Here is a 15924-nt window from a genome sequence, read left to right on the forward strand (position 1 = left end):
AGCACTTTGGGAGGCCGAGGTGGGCAGATCATGAGATCAGGAGTTTGAGACCAGCCTGACCAACAAGATGAAACCCCGTCTCTACTAAAAATACAAAAATTGGCTGACTATGGTGGCGGGCGCCTGTAATCCCAGCTACTCAGGAGGCTGAGGCAAGAGAATCCATTGAACCCAGGAGGCGGAGGTTGCAGTGAGCTGAGATCACACCACTGAACTCCAGCCTGGGCAACAGAGTGAGACTCTGCCAAAAAAAAAAAAAAAAAAAAGTATAATGTCAGACTCACCCCAGACCTGCTGAATCAGAATCTGCATTTTAACACATATTAACGATTGGCGATTAAGTCATGTCACATGTTGGATTGCTTGGGAAGCAGAGGCAAAGAGAGAAGTTTTTGAGAGTGTTTAGGATCAACGCCAGTAGAAAGGAAGAGACAGGAAAGAAAGGGAGCAAGATTGGGTAGACAAAGAAGTTGGGCTGTGATGAAGTCTTAAGAAAGTCCTTGGCTGGCACTTCCAAGATCACTGAATTTGGGATTGCCCTGAAGTTGTTCTGAGTAGAGGATGAAGGGCTGAGCCTTTATATACCTCCATTGATTGATCATTGGATGGAGGTCTCTGGGAATGGGGTTATGACCATGAGTGAAGATGTTCTCTTTAGGTGAGGCAATTTCTGAAGAAGGCTGGAGAGCTGCAAGCAGCATTTCCAGAAGCTAAAGGAATAGAGTAAATTCTTCAGTCCTGAAGAAGGATGCATGAGAGCATCTACTACAAGTAACACTCCAAAGTTATCCCATTAATATGGGGTGGAGCTGATTTCAAACTCAATTTTATCAGACTACAGGCTACAAAGCCCATTTGGAGGGCACATAGCCTTAATTAACCCCGTGCAAATCTCTAGCCCTGCTCCCTCAGCTTCCCATGTGGGTGCAGAGTGTGAGCACAGGCTTGGAGTGACTGAGTATTTGCTAGCTAGAATCAGAGTACTTTGGATGAGACAGAGTTTCTCCTCATGCTTGGAAATGTGTCACTTGGAAAAATACTGTCACTTTACTCATAGCTTTCCATCCCAAGGAACTATCATGTTACCTAAGTTCACTCTTCTTTCCCATTGAGCAATGAAAGAATGATGTGTGTGTGTTTCTTTTTTGTTCCTTGATCATGAGATATCATGAGAAAATTTATTTTCTCCTTGAAGCTTCCTTCATGGCTATCTTCAGCATAATTTAATATTTTGATGTGCAGTTCCTAAACATTCTTCTTGGAATAACACTTTGATGTTGAAAACACTGTATCAAAGCAATCATAGCCTGAGGACTGTAAAGGCATAAATTCTTACAGTCCTTGAGGATACTGAATGTTGATCTCACATCCTCTGGGCATAGAAGGGTCTATAGGTGAGCAGTGGACAGCAGATGAAAAGAGTAGAAACCACAAGTAAAAGAAGATACTGGAGTTTGTTTAAAATAAATGTGAATTCAATACATGGTTTAGTCATATTTTGGTTGATTAACCTTAGATTGATGGTCACAAGATAGAACTATGTAAAAGACTAAATATTTGATCATTATCTATTTGCTTCTCTGATTTGTGAAAAACACAGTGGAAAATAATAGCCCAGACTATTCAAAAGTATTCACAAAGTATATTAACTTTATTATGATACATGAACTAAGAAAAAAGTGAATGTGTTTCTTTTCCCCATGGCTAATGATATTAAATGTTTTAATTATTCTGTGAAACTGACATAGGCTGGAGACCACACTCAAGATGAACCATTCAAAGTCAAGTATTTTGGGGTAACTGAAAAGCAATTCTTTGCCAGCACCAACATCCAGAAAGCCATGGCTATTTCAGGCAGGGAGGTGTAGAGTATTCCCACACAGCGTATAACAAAATACCAAGTGCAAGTACACAAAATAAAGTAGGGAATCTATATAAAGCTAGCAGTACATATGAAAAATCTACTCTCGAGACAGACAAATTAGGCAGCATTATATGCTTTATGGAAGATTTCATCCCTGCCTTTCCACTTAAATAACAAACTTATTGAGAAATTTGGCATGTGAGTTGATTTGCACAGTGGATTTTGGGAATGTAAACATTGTGAAAAGTAAAATTCTCATTTGTACCTTCTATTGGTTCCATAGAGAGCCTTTGGGAGCTTTACAGTCAACAGCAGCCTCTGGCGCTGGTTTGAATTACAGCTCCACCATTTACTGGCTGTGTTATCTTGGGCCAGTTACTTTTTTTGTGTTTTAGTTTCCTCATCTATAAAATGGGGATGGTAGTAGAACTTACTTCATAGGGTTGTTGTAGGGATTCAATGAATCAATATTTGTAAAACAGAGAGAGAATGCCTAGCCCGTGGTAAATGCTATGTAATTTTTAACAAATAAATATATTGAAGAAGAGGTATAAACTTTCAGCTAGGCATACATTCTGATTCTTCAATCTTTGTGCAGGGATTGGTAAGTGTCTTACCTGTGTTGCCTCAGGATTTGTACATACCTTGACTATAGCACAAATCAGGCTCTGCTATGAGTAGTGAAATCCAGATCAGTTTATCCTGCCATGCGTGAGCTTCTCAAACAAATATATTCAAGGTCATTGAATATATTATCTTTGTAACCCTGACATTAGCATAGTTTCAGTTTCATAGAGCTTTATTGGTACATGATTTTTAAATAAATCAGTGAATAATAGATGTGCATATTTTTCTGTTTTGTGTCTGTGATGGTATAAATGTATCTTTTGATAAGAGCATTAATTATTTTTCCATAATCTCTGTTTCAGATTTTCTCCTTTATGTGGTCTTATGCTTGTTCAAAGGCAGAATAAATGTCTTGTTCTTGTTGGTTTTGCTGTCATTTTAAGTAATTTTTAATGTCAATTCAAAAAATAAATAAAACTGGTTTTGAGAATACACATCTAAACCTCTGTGTTGGCTGAAGATTTATTACATATTCACCTGCTGTGCCTACTTAGACCAATGCCAGGAGTTTGGAGTTGTACAAAACAATAGGGAGACTTGTGTTTGCTCTCTCTCTCTCTCTCTCTCTCTCTCTCTCTCTCTCTCTCTCTCAGTGTGTGTGTGTATGCAAGTGGCAAGGGGCAGTGTTTTATGAGAACATTCTTTTGTTAGATGGAAAAAGCAGGAATAATCATACTCAACGAGTTGACTGGAAACCTATACTCAGGAGATACTACTGGGCCGGCCTTTAGTCGAGGAAAAAATTTGTCTTTGGTTTAACTTTCTGTTTTTAATACTGTATGATCCTTGCCATTTTCAAAAATTCACATGGGTTCTATTGAAAATCACCTGAACTGAGAGAGATTTTTGTTTTGTAAAAGAGCTCTAATAAAATGAGTAAAAACCATTGTCTAGTTACCTGTAAGAATAAGGTTGATTTTGTAAAAATAAAACTTAGTATTACATATAGTATTTTGCTTTTTAAAAATATAACTATAAATTATTTCGGCTTTTAAAGAACAGTAAATGTGGGAAGAGATGACAAATATACTCCAAAGGGAATAAGAAAAATCTTTCTTATATTTTGTACACCTATAACACTCAAAAAGATACACAAAATACTAAAAAAAAAAATGGTGAAAACACTTGGTGACTGAACACTCCTAATGAGTGTTATTTTAGTTTGAAATACAAACACTGACATTTAAGAGTTGAGATTATGATCAAATACAACAAATGTATAACATAAATATTAGACAACATGGTAGAATAAAAACTTACATACCCCAGGTAACACTTGTAATGCATTATTATCCATCCATAACTCCCTTAAATTTTGTATTTGATCCAGAACTTCAGGCTGGGAGAGAGGTAGGAGGAAGGAGAGAGGAAAAGAAAATTAAATTAGTTTTTACTTATCACAAATATAAAATGTAATTTCTTGGATCTTGAGCTTTTACTTGGAAATCTAGTGTTAATCATCTAAGAAATTCCACCTTTAATCGACCTCTAGCAAAACTGGTATTCCCTGACATAGCCAATTTGGAATTGATCTGGAATCAGTTAGAACAATAATAATAAAATTGAAGATCTATTACTCACATACATTCTGCCTGAATACCTTATAATTATTCTTTGGAGCACTTATTATACTCTATTTGATAAGCATCTGTCTTTGTCACTAGAGTATAAACTTTTGAAGACCGGGGGAATGTTTGTTTTGTAATCACTATATCCTCATATCCCTGTTGCTTACCATGGGCACATAGTAGCTGTGTCTTACTGTGTGTGTCTATTAGTGTGTCTATTAGACTTACTGTGTGTCTATTAGTACCTCACATACAAACATCCATGCACACACAGGAGTTACAGAACTGTGATGAGATAATATTGGGCTGGTGCAAATGTAATTGCGGTTTTGCCATTACTTTCAATGACAAAAATACTGCAATTATGTTTGCACCAACCTAATACTATGAGTAAGATGAGTAAGACCCAGTGACTTTTAAAAAATCAGTCCCCAAGCTACCACCTGAAGACCTATGGACTTTTAATCCTTTCATTTTGTCAATGAATAATTATTTGTTGAATAGTCGGGGATGCCTACTACATGTAATGCACAATGCAGAACGCACGGTCATATAAACCCCAGTACTTGCCTTGAAATAGCTAATGATTTAGATCTAGATCTAGGGGAGATAAATATTTATAAATAACTAAAACACAAGGCAGCATATAGGAAAATACTTTAGAATATGTTTTTTAAAAAGTTCAGAGAAGGGACAGAGAGAATATGATCAAAGTGTAACATGTAGTATATAAAGAAACACTTTTTTTTCTCTAACTAGATGCTGTCTCTAAATTCTAACTCCAGGCAGCAGACTGTATAGAGAGAATAGAGGTTGCTATTGCTGCCAACATCATAACCTTCCTTGTGGTAGCCTAATTTCTCTCCAGAAATTATTCCCTTCCCTATTCTTAGGCCTGTGCTTCCTTTGAAGCCCATTCCTTTTTTGTTTGTTTTTTTTACCACTTTGGGAGATGATTAAGGCCTCAGCTAACTAGTGCATTGTATCCACCTCGCCACAAAGATTGGTCCAGGGATGGGAACACGGCCCATTCAGAACACATACAAAGCAATGAATCTTTGTGACTTCTGGGGAAAACACTTTTGCTTTTCTCTACTGGATATGAAACTGAAAGGGTGTGGCCCTGTGAACTTCACGCATGACAAAAAGAGAGCCTGTCTGAGGATGGAGCATTTCTACAGAAAGTAGAGCCAAAGGATAGATCCTGGTAAGATTATATAAGCCTGGAAGGCAGATTTTCTGTTTTTTGTTTTTTCTAACTGAAAGAATTATTACTGAAACAACAAAATATAAATCTGTTCAATGAAATTTGGAACCTAATTAGGTTCCAAATACAAAAGCAGTGCATTTTGTAGAATACTTGTAGAAAAGAATGGAATTATATCAAAGTTACCATGAGAATATTAGTAATTGTAGGTCAGTGGAGGTTATCTACACATCCCTAACAAATTAGGAGGGCTTAAGACTTCCAGATCTACTTTGGAGATAGTCTCTGATTCCTTTAGCCTGTGCTTGCAACAGAACATGGTACGATTCTTGGGAGAAGTTTCCTTAATAACAAGGTTTGAAATTTAGAGACATGGCATTCTGCTGCGAAATCAAAGGCATCCATGAGGTAGTACGGAGGATGTGTGTGTGTGTGAGCATGTGAAAAATACTTCTACTCTCACTTAGATCACAGGGAATAGGCAATGAACTGCTCTGCCTATGTGTCAGGCTGGGCAAGGATGGAAAATATAAATCATGTGTAGGGGGCACACTCTGATATTCAGAGGTTTTGAGGCAGAGGGCTGGCTAGCAACAGGCAGGTGAGTTGGAAAACATTAGTTATGTGTGGCTCCCCTCCCCTCCCCTCTCTTCCCCTTTTTTTCCCTCCCCTCCCCTTCCTTCCCCTCATCTCCTCTCTGATGGAGTCTCACTCTGTCACCCAGGCTGGACTGCAATGGTGTGATCTCAGCTCACTGCAACCTCCACCTCCCGGGTTCAAGTGATTCTCCTGCCTCAGCCTCCCGAGTAGTTGGGACTACAGGCACAGGCTAATTTTTGTATTTTTAGTAGAGACGGGGTTTTACCATGTTGGCCAGGCTGTTCTCAAACTCTTGACTTCAGGTGATCCACCTGCCTCAGCCTCCCAATTTTTTTTTCTTTTTCTTTTTTCTTTTCTTTTTTTTTTTTTTACCTATGCATTATGCACATGTAAGGAGAAGCAAAAGAGCTGCCCACTGGGCGAGGTTCAATAAAAGCTCATATGTATACAGTAAGACAGAGACTGATGTATAAACTTGTAACAGTAAACATTATTATTATTCAGGGTGGATTAGATTATGCTGTTTTAACAAATTAATACTGAAATCTCAGTGATTTAACACAAAAGGCTTACTTTCCACTATCCCTACTACTGTATGTTCAGCATGCATTTCTGCCCCATGATGTTGTGACACCATCTCAAGATTGTCAGGAGAGCCAAAGCAAGGGAAAAGAGAGTGTGGAAAATTCACCACTGCTCTTAAAGATATTGGGCTGCAAGTGACATGCAACATTTATGCTTATAGCTCATTGTCTAGAACTACTTATGTGGCCTCACCCTAAGTGCAAGGAAGGCTGGGAAACATAGAGGGAGGATGTGGATTATTTGGCAAATAGTATTGTCTCTGCCACACAGTGACACTGTATGAAAAAAAGAGTAAGAAGAAAGGATACACAGCACTTCTATAATTTACTCATCCCTTCATTAAGTAAGATCTAATTAAACATTTTCTAAGTGCTAGGCATTACACTAGTCACAGTACATGGTATGGCCTCTGCCCTCAAGAAACTCAAAGCTTGTATTTTTTAAAGGAGATAGACTTTGTTGCATAAGTGAAGGAGCATAATTAAAATATTTTTAATGGAAAGTGATTTTGGCAGATTGGTGTTCTGTATATATACTCTATCCTTTTTGAAAAAAGAAAAACAAAAACAGGAAACTTAACAGGGCTGGTAATGAAAGAAGTAATGAGGAATAAAAAGCAGCTGCTTCAGGAAACATTTAAAAGATAAAAATGGTAGGACTTGGTGACAGGATATGGGGGCGAGGGAGTGAGTCATGCACAAACATGTCTTCCAGTTTCCCAGCATGTGGTGATGTCACCAATGGAGATGCAGAGTATTGGGGTGGAAGCAGATAAATGGGAGAGACTGAAATCAGTTTTGATCATAATTAACTTCAGGTTCCTGGAGGACATAGGTGGAGATTACCAGGAATCAGCTGGCTATCAAAAACTGAAGCTTAGAGAATAAGTTTCAGCTGGAGATACAACTTAGCAGTATCACGGAAGTAGAAACTCACGTGAATGAGCTCTCCATGGGGAATGTGAGAGGAACTAGAGTGCAGTTGACTGAGGACAGTACCTTAAGGGACACTAATACTTGAGGGCTGAAAACAGGAAGAGCAACAAGAAGGAATGGTGTCCAAAAGTGTAAGGGTGACTAGAGTCCAATGAACAGAGTTGTGTTAGGAAAAAGGAAGTGAACAAGAGCATCCTACTCAGGAAAGGTGTCCAGTGAAATAAGAGATCGAGGATATCCACTCCATTTTAAAAACAGTAGGTCACTAGTAACCTTGGTGATAGACATTGTGATGGTTAATAGTGAGTGTGAACTTGACTGGATTAAAAGATGCAAAGTGTTAATGTTGGAGGTGTCTGTGAGGGTGTTGCCAAAGGAGATTAATATTTGGGTCAGTGGGCTGGAGAGGGCAGACCTACCCTTAATCTGGGTGGGCACCATCTAATCAGCTGCCAGCGAATATAAAGCAGGCAGAAAAACATGAAAAGGGTAGACTGGCTTAGCCTCCCAGCCTACATCTTTTTCCCACGCTGGATGCTTCCTGCCCTTGAACAACGGACTCCAAGTTCTTCAGCTTTGAGACTTGAACTGGCTTCCTTGTGCCTCAGCTTGTGGAGGGCCTATTTTGCGGCCTTGTGATTGTGTGAGTTAATACTACTTAATAAACTCCCCTTTATATATCTATCTATCCTACTAATTCTGTCCCTCTAGGGAACCTAGACATTTCAGGTGATAACTATCTTACAGTGGGTTGAAGATAAAGAAGAAGAAAATAGATACAATACAGGTAGAATATTCTTTATAAAGCCTGAATGAAAGGAGAGGAGAAAAGTTAAGGGGCTATGAAAAAACTGAGGGGTCAAGGGAAAGGAAAGCTGACATGAAGACACTGGCAAAGAGGAGCAGGTTAAAGATAGATAAAATGGTACCAAAAAAAAAAATTGGAGTAAATTTCCAAGAGGGGACAATGAAGAGAGATTGACAGCACAAGGGGAGGGGCTGACACTGAATGAAAGTGAGGCACCTCATTCATTCAGACTGGAGGTAAGACTGCAGGGATGGTATGGGTGTAAGTTGGCATGGTAGAAGGAGGGCTGGTAGTTGAGGGAGGCATTTCTGAAGATCTCAAATTTTCTTGAAGTAGGAAATGAGGTAATCTGTTAACATAAGGGAACAAGAATTTTGTATACATCAGCAGTTGGGGAGAATGGTCCATACTGAAGAAGTTTGAGAGGAATCACTGAGAGCAATCAAAAGATTGTATCAAATCAATGATAACAATTATAACTTTTTTTCTGAGCCAGGAAGGGAATTGACAGTCTAGGAGAAAATAGAAGAAACAAAAGACTTCAGGTTTCCATAGGTCAGAGAGGAGCGTAGCAGGAGTGAGGGGAGAGACCGAAGTGGAAGAAGGAAAAATTAGAATTTATGGTAGAATTTAGGGATTCGAGATTTCTAAAGTCGTTTTGGAAAATGGCAAAATTCAGACTTTAACTCTGGGGAGAGCTGGCTAAGGTACAAAGTATAAAATCTTGGTGCGTAGGTTGGGGAGGACACTGCGGGAACATAAGGCCTTTCATGATTTCCAAGGATTTGGGCAACCTGTGATGCACTGCATAAATTGCTCTCTTGGCTGTGTCAGGCAAGGTGGCAGAGAAAGATGATCAATCATACCTCTGAAATTTCTCTAATTCTGGGTTCTACTGGGGAATTTAGTCATCTGTGGCTACTTGGAAAGAGATCACTGATTCTAATCTATATTTCTATTTTATTTTAAAGGATCTCATTTAATCTATTTAAGAACATAATAAGGTGATAATAATCCCACTTTATGGATATAGAATCTGAAAATTTCCTGGGGAAAATGAGAATAATTTGATGAAGGTTGCATAACTGCAGATGATATTGTTGCTCCGGTCTTTTGGCTACAAAGATGACATCATCTTAGAGCTTAAAATTGAAATTCCAAAATAATGAAGAGAGTTGGTGATCACAAATACCCAATAAAGAAAGTAAAGCATATCCTGGATTTCTAAAAAAAGATATTTTTATTACTGGATGTTATAATAAAATGTACTACAGAGGAAACTTCAATAACCTCCTAATAGCACAGATAAAGCATAGCAGATCCATATATAGCCTTTCTGGAAAGAAGAAAAAATCACAACATAAAATGATACAATAGCATTTCATAATCGATAGACGATTTTAAAGTGGATCTTGGAACTTAACTAAATGGCTTACATCCAACCAACACATTGATCACATTTTTCTATGCTACTTAATTTAATCACAAAGTCAATTTTTCCATTAAAAATGAGTGAATTAACTCCAGAATAACTTGGAATATTCAATGCTGGTGAAAGTGCTATAAGATGAGCACTCTCATAAATGGGTTTTGAGATTATAAACTGTTATTATTTTGGAAAAATTTTCAAATATGAATCTCACACCTCAAAAACTTTCATATCTACTTGTAAGCAACTATCCTACCTAAATAATCTAAAATATACAAAAATCAAAATAAAAATATTAATTACAGAATAATTAATATTAAAAATTTGGTCACAACCTAAATAAACAACAGTATAAGGTAAATTATGAAGAAGTAATATGTTGGTAAAATGAACAGCAATGAAAATGAATTATCTATATTTTTATGTATGAAATATGATGAATAGATCTTGCAAACAACATTGTGTGAGTAAGCAAGTACAGAAAATTTATACAGCACAAATCAATTTACACAAGTCAAAAAAACTGCTATATACTGAAGAATACACATGCACGCATTTTAAAATAGAAATATGGAATAGATGTATGCCAAATTCAAAGAAGTAATTTCCTTGGTGAAGGAGGGCTTGGAATAGGACTCGGAGGGGGAACATAGAAGATGTCTGCTTTACAGCTGCAGTGTTTTTTCTCTTTAAAACAGAGAACAAAATCAAACACAAAATGGCTGGGCATGGAGGTTCATGCCTGTAATCCAAACACTTTGGGAGGCCGAGGCAGGTGGATCACCTGAGGTCAGGAGTTTGAGAGTAGCCTGGCCAACATGGTGAAACCCTATCTCTACTAAAAATACAAGAATTAGCCAGGTGTGGTGTTACATGCTTGTAATCTCAGCTACTGGGGAGGCTGAGGCAGGAGGATCGCTTGAACCCATGAGGCAGTGAACCAAGATTGTGCCACCGTACTCCAGCCTGGGCGACAGAGTGCATCCTTTTCAAGGTGATTTTACCATGATTGATCAAAATGAGCTACGAAAATGGTTACACCAATATTAACAGAAGGAAAATAAATATTTTGTATGACTGCAACAAATTCCAATAACTCCTGCCATGTATATGCAATTTTAGGCTGTTCCATTACTTTGTTTTTTATTTTTATTTTTTATTAAAATTTTTTATTTCTATAGGTTATTGGGGAACAGGGAGTGTTTGGTTACATGAGTAAGTTCTTTAGTGGTGATCTGTGAGATTTTGGTGCACCCATCACCCAAGCAGTATACACTGCACCTAATTTGTGGTCTTTTATCTCTCACCCCTTTCCTAACCTTTCCCCAAGTCCCCAAAGTCCATTGTGTTATTCTTATGCCTTTGTATTGTCATAGTTTAGCTCCCACATATGAGTGACAACATACGATGTTTGGTTTTTCCATTCCTGAGTTACTTCACTTAGAATAATAGTATCCAGTCTCATCCAGGTTGCTGTGAATGCCATTAATTCATTCCTTTTTATGGCTGAGTAGTATTCACAGTTTCCCTATCCACTCATTGATGGGCATTCAGGTTGGTTCCACGTTTTTGCAATTGCAAATTGTATTGCTATAAACATGCATGTGCAAGTATCTTTTTCATATGACTTCTTTTCTTCTGGGTAGATACCCAGTAGTGGGATTGCTGGATCAAATGGCAGTTCTACTTTTAGCTCTAAGGAATCACCACACTGTTTTCCATAGTGGTTGTACTAGTTTACATTCCTACCAGCAGTGTAAAAGCATTTCCCTTTCACTGTATCCAGGCCAACATCTAATAGTTTTTGATTTTTTGATTATGGCCATTCTTGCAGGAGTAAGGTGGTATCACATTCTGGTTTTGATTTGCATTTCCCTGATCATTAGTGATGTTGAGCATTTTTTTCATATGTTTGTTGGCCATTTGTATATCTTCTTTTAGAATTGTCTATTCATTTGGAAAAAACTGCTTTAAAGTTCATATGGAACCAAAAAAGACCCCTCATTGCGAAGACAATCCTAAGCCAAAAGAACAAAGCTGGAGGCATCACGCTACCTGACTTCAAGCTATAATACAAGGCTACAGTAACCAAAACAGCATGGTACTGGTACCAAAACAGAGATATAGACCAATGGAACAGAACAGAGCCCTCAGAAATAATACCACACATCTACAGCCATCTGATCTTTGATAAACCTGACAAAAACAAGAAATGGGGAAAGGATTCCCTATTTAATAAATGGTGCCAGGGGCATCCAAGATGGCCAAATAGGAATAGCTCCAGACTCCAGCTCCCAGCGTGAGCAACACAGAAGATGGGTGATTTCTGCATTTTCAACTGAGGTACCGGATTCATCTCACTGGGGCATGTCAGACAGTTGGCGCTGGTCCACGGGTGCAACCTGACCAGTAAGAGCTGAAGCAGGGCGAGGCATCCCCTCACCTAGGAAGTGCAAGGGTGAAGGGAATTCCTTTTCCCAGCCAAAGGAAATTGAGACACACAACACCTAGAAAATCGGGTAACTCCCACCCTAATACTGTACTTTACCAAGGGTCTTAGCAAACGGCACACCAGGAGATTACATCCCACAACTGGCCCAGAGGGTCCCACGCCCACTGAGCCTCCCTCATTGCTAGCACAGCAGTCTGAGATCTAACTGCAAGGTGGCAGGGAGGCTGGGGGAGGGGCGCCTGCCATTGCTGAGGCTTAAGTAGGTAAACAAAGCCGCCAGGAAGCTTGAATTGGGTGGAGCCCACCACAGCTCAAGGAGGCCGGCCTGCCTCTGTAGACTCTTCCTCTGGGGACAGGGCATAGCTAAACAAAAACCAGCAGAAACCTCAGCAGAGGTAAATGCCCTGTCTGACAGCTTTGAAGAGAGCAGCGGATCTCCCAGCACAGAGGTTGAGATATGAGAACGGACAGACTGCCTTCTCAAGTGGGTCCCTGACCCTTGAGTAGCCTAACTGGGAGACATCCCCCACTAGGTGCAGACTGACACCTCACACCACACACAGCGGGGTACACCCCTGAGGCAAAGCTTCCAGAGCAAGAATCAGACAGCAACACTCGCTGTTCAGCAACATTCTATCTTCTGCAGCCTCCACTGCTGATACCCAGGCAAACAGGGTCTGGAGTGGACCTCAAACAAACTGCAACAGACCTACAGCTGAGGGTCCTGACTGTTAGAAGGAAAATTAACAAACAGAAAGGACACCCACACCAAAACCCCATCAGTATGTCACCATCATCAAAGACCAAAGGCAGATAAAACCACAAAGATGGGGAAAAAGCAGTGCAAAAAACCTGGAAATTCAAAAAATCAGAGTGCATCTCCCCCTCCAAAGAAACGCAGCTCATCGCCAGCAACGGAACAAAGCTGGACGGAGAATGACTTTGACGACTTGAGAGAAGAAGGCTTCAGTCAATCAAATTTCTCAGAGCTAAAGGAGGAACTACGTAACCAGTGCAAAGGAACTAAAAACCTCGAAAAAAGAATGGAAGAATGGATAATTAGAATAATCAATGCAGAGAAGACCTTAAAAGAACTGACAGAGATGAAAACCGTAACACGAGAACTACGTGACAAATGCACAAGCTTCAGTAACTGACACGATCAACTGGAAGAAAGAGTATCAGCGATTGAAGATCAAATGAATGAAATGAAGCGAGAAGAGAAGTGTAGAGAAAAAAGAGTAAAAGAAACAAACAAAGCCTCCAAGAAGTATGAGATTATGTGAAAAGACCAAATCTATGCCTGATTGGTGTGCCTGAAAGTGACAAGGAAAATGGAACTAAGTTGGAAAACAGTCTGCAGGATACCATCCAGGAGAACTTCCCCAACCTAGTAAGGCAGGCCAACATTCAAATTCAGGAAATACAGAGAACGCCACAAAGATACTCCTCGAGAAGAGCAACTCCAAGACACATAATTGTAGATTCACCAAAGTTGAAATGAAGGAAAAAATGTTAGGGGTAGCCAGAGAGAAAGGTCGGGTTACACACAAAGGGAAGCCCATCAGACTAACAGCAGATCTCTCCGCAGAAACTCTCTGAGCCAGAAGAGAGTGGGGGCAAATATTCAACATTCTTAAAAAAAAGAATTTTCAACCCAGAATTTCATATCCAGCTAAACTAAGTTTCATAAGTGAAGGAGAAATAAAATCCTTTACAGAAAAGCAAATGCTTAGAGATTTTGTCACCACCAGGCCTGCCCTACAAGAGATCCTGAAGGAAGCACTAAACATGGAAAGGAACAACAGGTACCAGTCATTGCAAAAACATGGCAAAATGTAAAGTCCATCGGTGCTAGGAAGAAACTGCGTCAACTAGTGAGCAAAATAACCAGCTAATATCATAATGACAGGATCAAGTTCACACATAACAATATTAACCTTAAATGTCAATGGACTAAATGGTCCATTTAAAAGACACAGACTGGCAAATTGGATAAAGAGTCAAGACCCATAAGTTTCCTGTATTCAGGAGACCCATCTCACATGCAGAGACACATATAGGCTCAAAATAAAGAGATTGAGGAAGATCTACCAAGCAAATGGAAAACAAAAAAAAGCAGGGGTTGCAATCCTAGTCTCTGACAAAACAGACTATAAACCATCAAAAATCAAAAGAGACAAAGAAGGCCTTTACATAATGATAAAGGGATCAATTCATCAGGAAGAGTTAACTATACTAAATATATATGCACCCAATACAGGAGCACCCAGATTCATAAAGCAAGTCCTTAAAGACTTACAAAGAGACTTAGACTCCCATACAATAATAATGGGAGACTTTAACACCCCACTGTCAACATTAGACAGATCAACAAGACAGAAAGTTAACAACGATATCCAGGAATTGAACTCAACTCTGCACCAAGCGGACCTAATAGACATCTACAGAACTCTCCACCCCAAATCAACAGAATATACATTCTTCTAAGCACCACATGGCACTTATTCCACAATCGACCACATAGTTGTAAGTAAAGCACTCTTCAGCAAATGTAAAAGAACAGAAATTATAACAAACTGTCTCTCAGACCACAGTGCAATCAACCTAGAACTCAGGACTAAGAAACTCTAACAAAACAGCTCAACTACATGGAAACTGAACAACCTGCTCCTGAATGACTACTGGGTACATAACGAAATAAAGGCAGAAATAAAGATGTTCTTTGAAACCAATGAGAACAAAGATACAACATACCAGAATCTCTGGGACACATTTAAAGCAGTGTGTAGAGGGAAATTTATAGCACTCAATGCCCACAAGAGAAAGCTGGAAAGATCTAAAATTGACACCCTAACATCACAATTAAAAGAACTAGAGAAGTAAGAGCAAACACATTCAAAAGCTAGCAAAAGGCAAGAAATAACTAAGATCAGAGCAGAAATGAAGGAGATGGAGACACAAGAAACCCTCCAAAAAATCAATGAATCCAGGAGTTGGTTTTTTGAAAAGATCAACAAAATTGATAGTCTGCTAGCAAGGCTAATAAAGAAGAAAAGAGAGAAGAATCAAAAAGATGCAATAAAAAATGATAAAGGGGATATCACCACTGACCCCACAGAAATACAAACTACCATCAGAGAATACTATAAACACCTCTACGCAAATAAATTAGAAAACCTAGAAGAAATGGATAATTTCCTGGACACTTACACTCTCCCAAGACTAAACCAGGAAGAAGTTGAATACCTGAATAGACCAATAGTAGGCTCTGAAATTGAGGCAATAATTAATAGCCTGACAACCAAAAAAAGTCCAGGACTAGACGGATTCATAGCCGAATTCTACCAGAGGTACAAGGAGGAGTTGGTACCATTCCTTCTGAAACTATTCCAATCAATAGAAAAAGAGGGAATCCTCCCTAACTCATTTTACGAGGCCAACATCAACCTGTTCCAAAGCCTGGTAGAGATACAACAAAAAAAGAGAATTTTAGACCAATATCCTTGATGAACATCGATACAACAATCCTCAATAAAATACTGGCAAACCGAATCCAGCAGCACATCAAAAAGCTTATCCACCATGATCAAGTGGGCTTCATCCCTGGGATGCAAGGCTGGTTCAACATACGCAAATCAATAAACGTAATCCAGTATATAAACAGAACTAAAGGCAAAAACCACATGATTATCTCAATAGATGCAGAAAAGGCCTTTGACAAAATTCAACAGCCCCTCATGCTAAAAACTCTCAATAAATTCGGTATTGATGGAACATATCTCAAAATAATAAGAGCTATTAATGACAAACCCACAGCCAATATCATACTGAATGGACAAAAACTGG

At 38.9% G+C, this 15924-nt stretch overlaps 1 protein-coding gene across 3 annotated transcripts in view; it reads right to left on the reverse strand.

Moving 5' to 3' along the window:
* Nucleotides 1-15924, reverse strand: part of LRRC7 (leucine rich repeat containing 7) — a 552677-nt gene that overhangs the window by 139229 nt on the left and 397524 nt on the right. For all 3 annotated transcript variants that reach the window (XM_077954325.1, XM_028832544.2, XM_028832526.2), the window contains one exon: nt 3756-3830. In XM_077954325.1, coding sequence (XP_077810451.1) covers nt 3756-3830 — 75 coding nt within the window. The remainder of the gene's footprint in view (nt 1-3755; nt 3831-15924) is intronic.

This window comes from Macaca mulatta, chromosome 1, assembly GCF_049350105.2.
Source record: "Macaca mulatta isolate MMU2019108-1 chromosome 1, T2T-MMU8v2.0, whole genome shotgun sequence".
NCBI classification, from domain to species: domain Eukaryota; kingdom Metazoa; phylum Chordata; class Mammalia; order Primates; family Cercopithecidae; genus Macaca; species Macaca mulatta.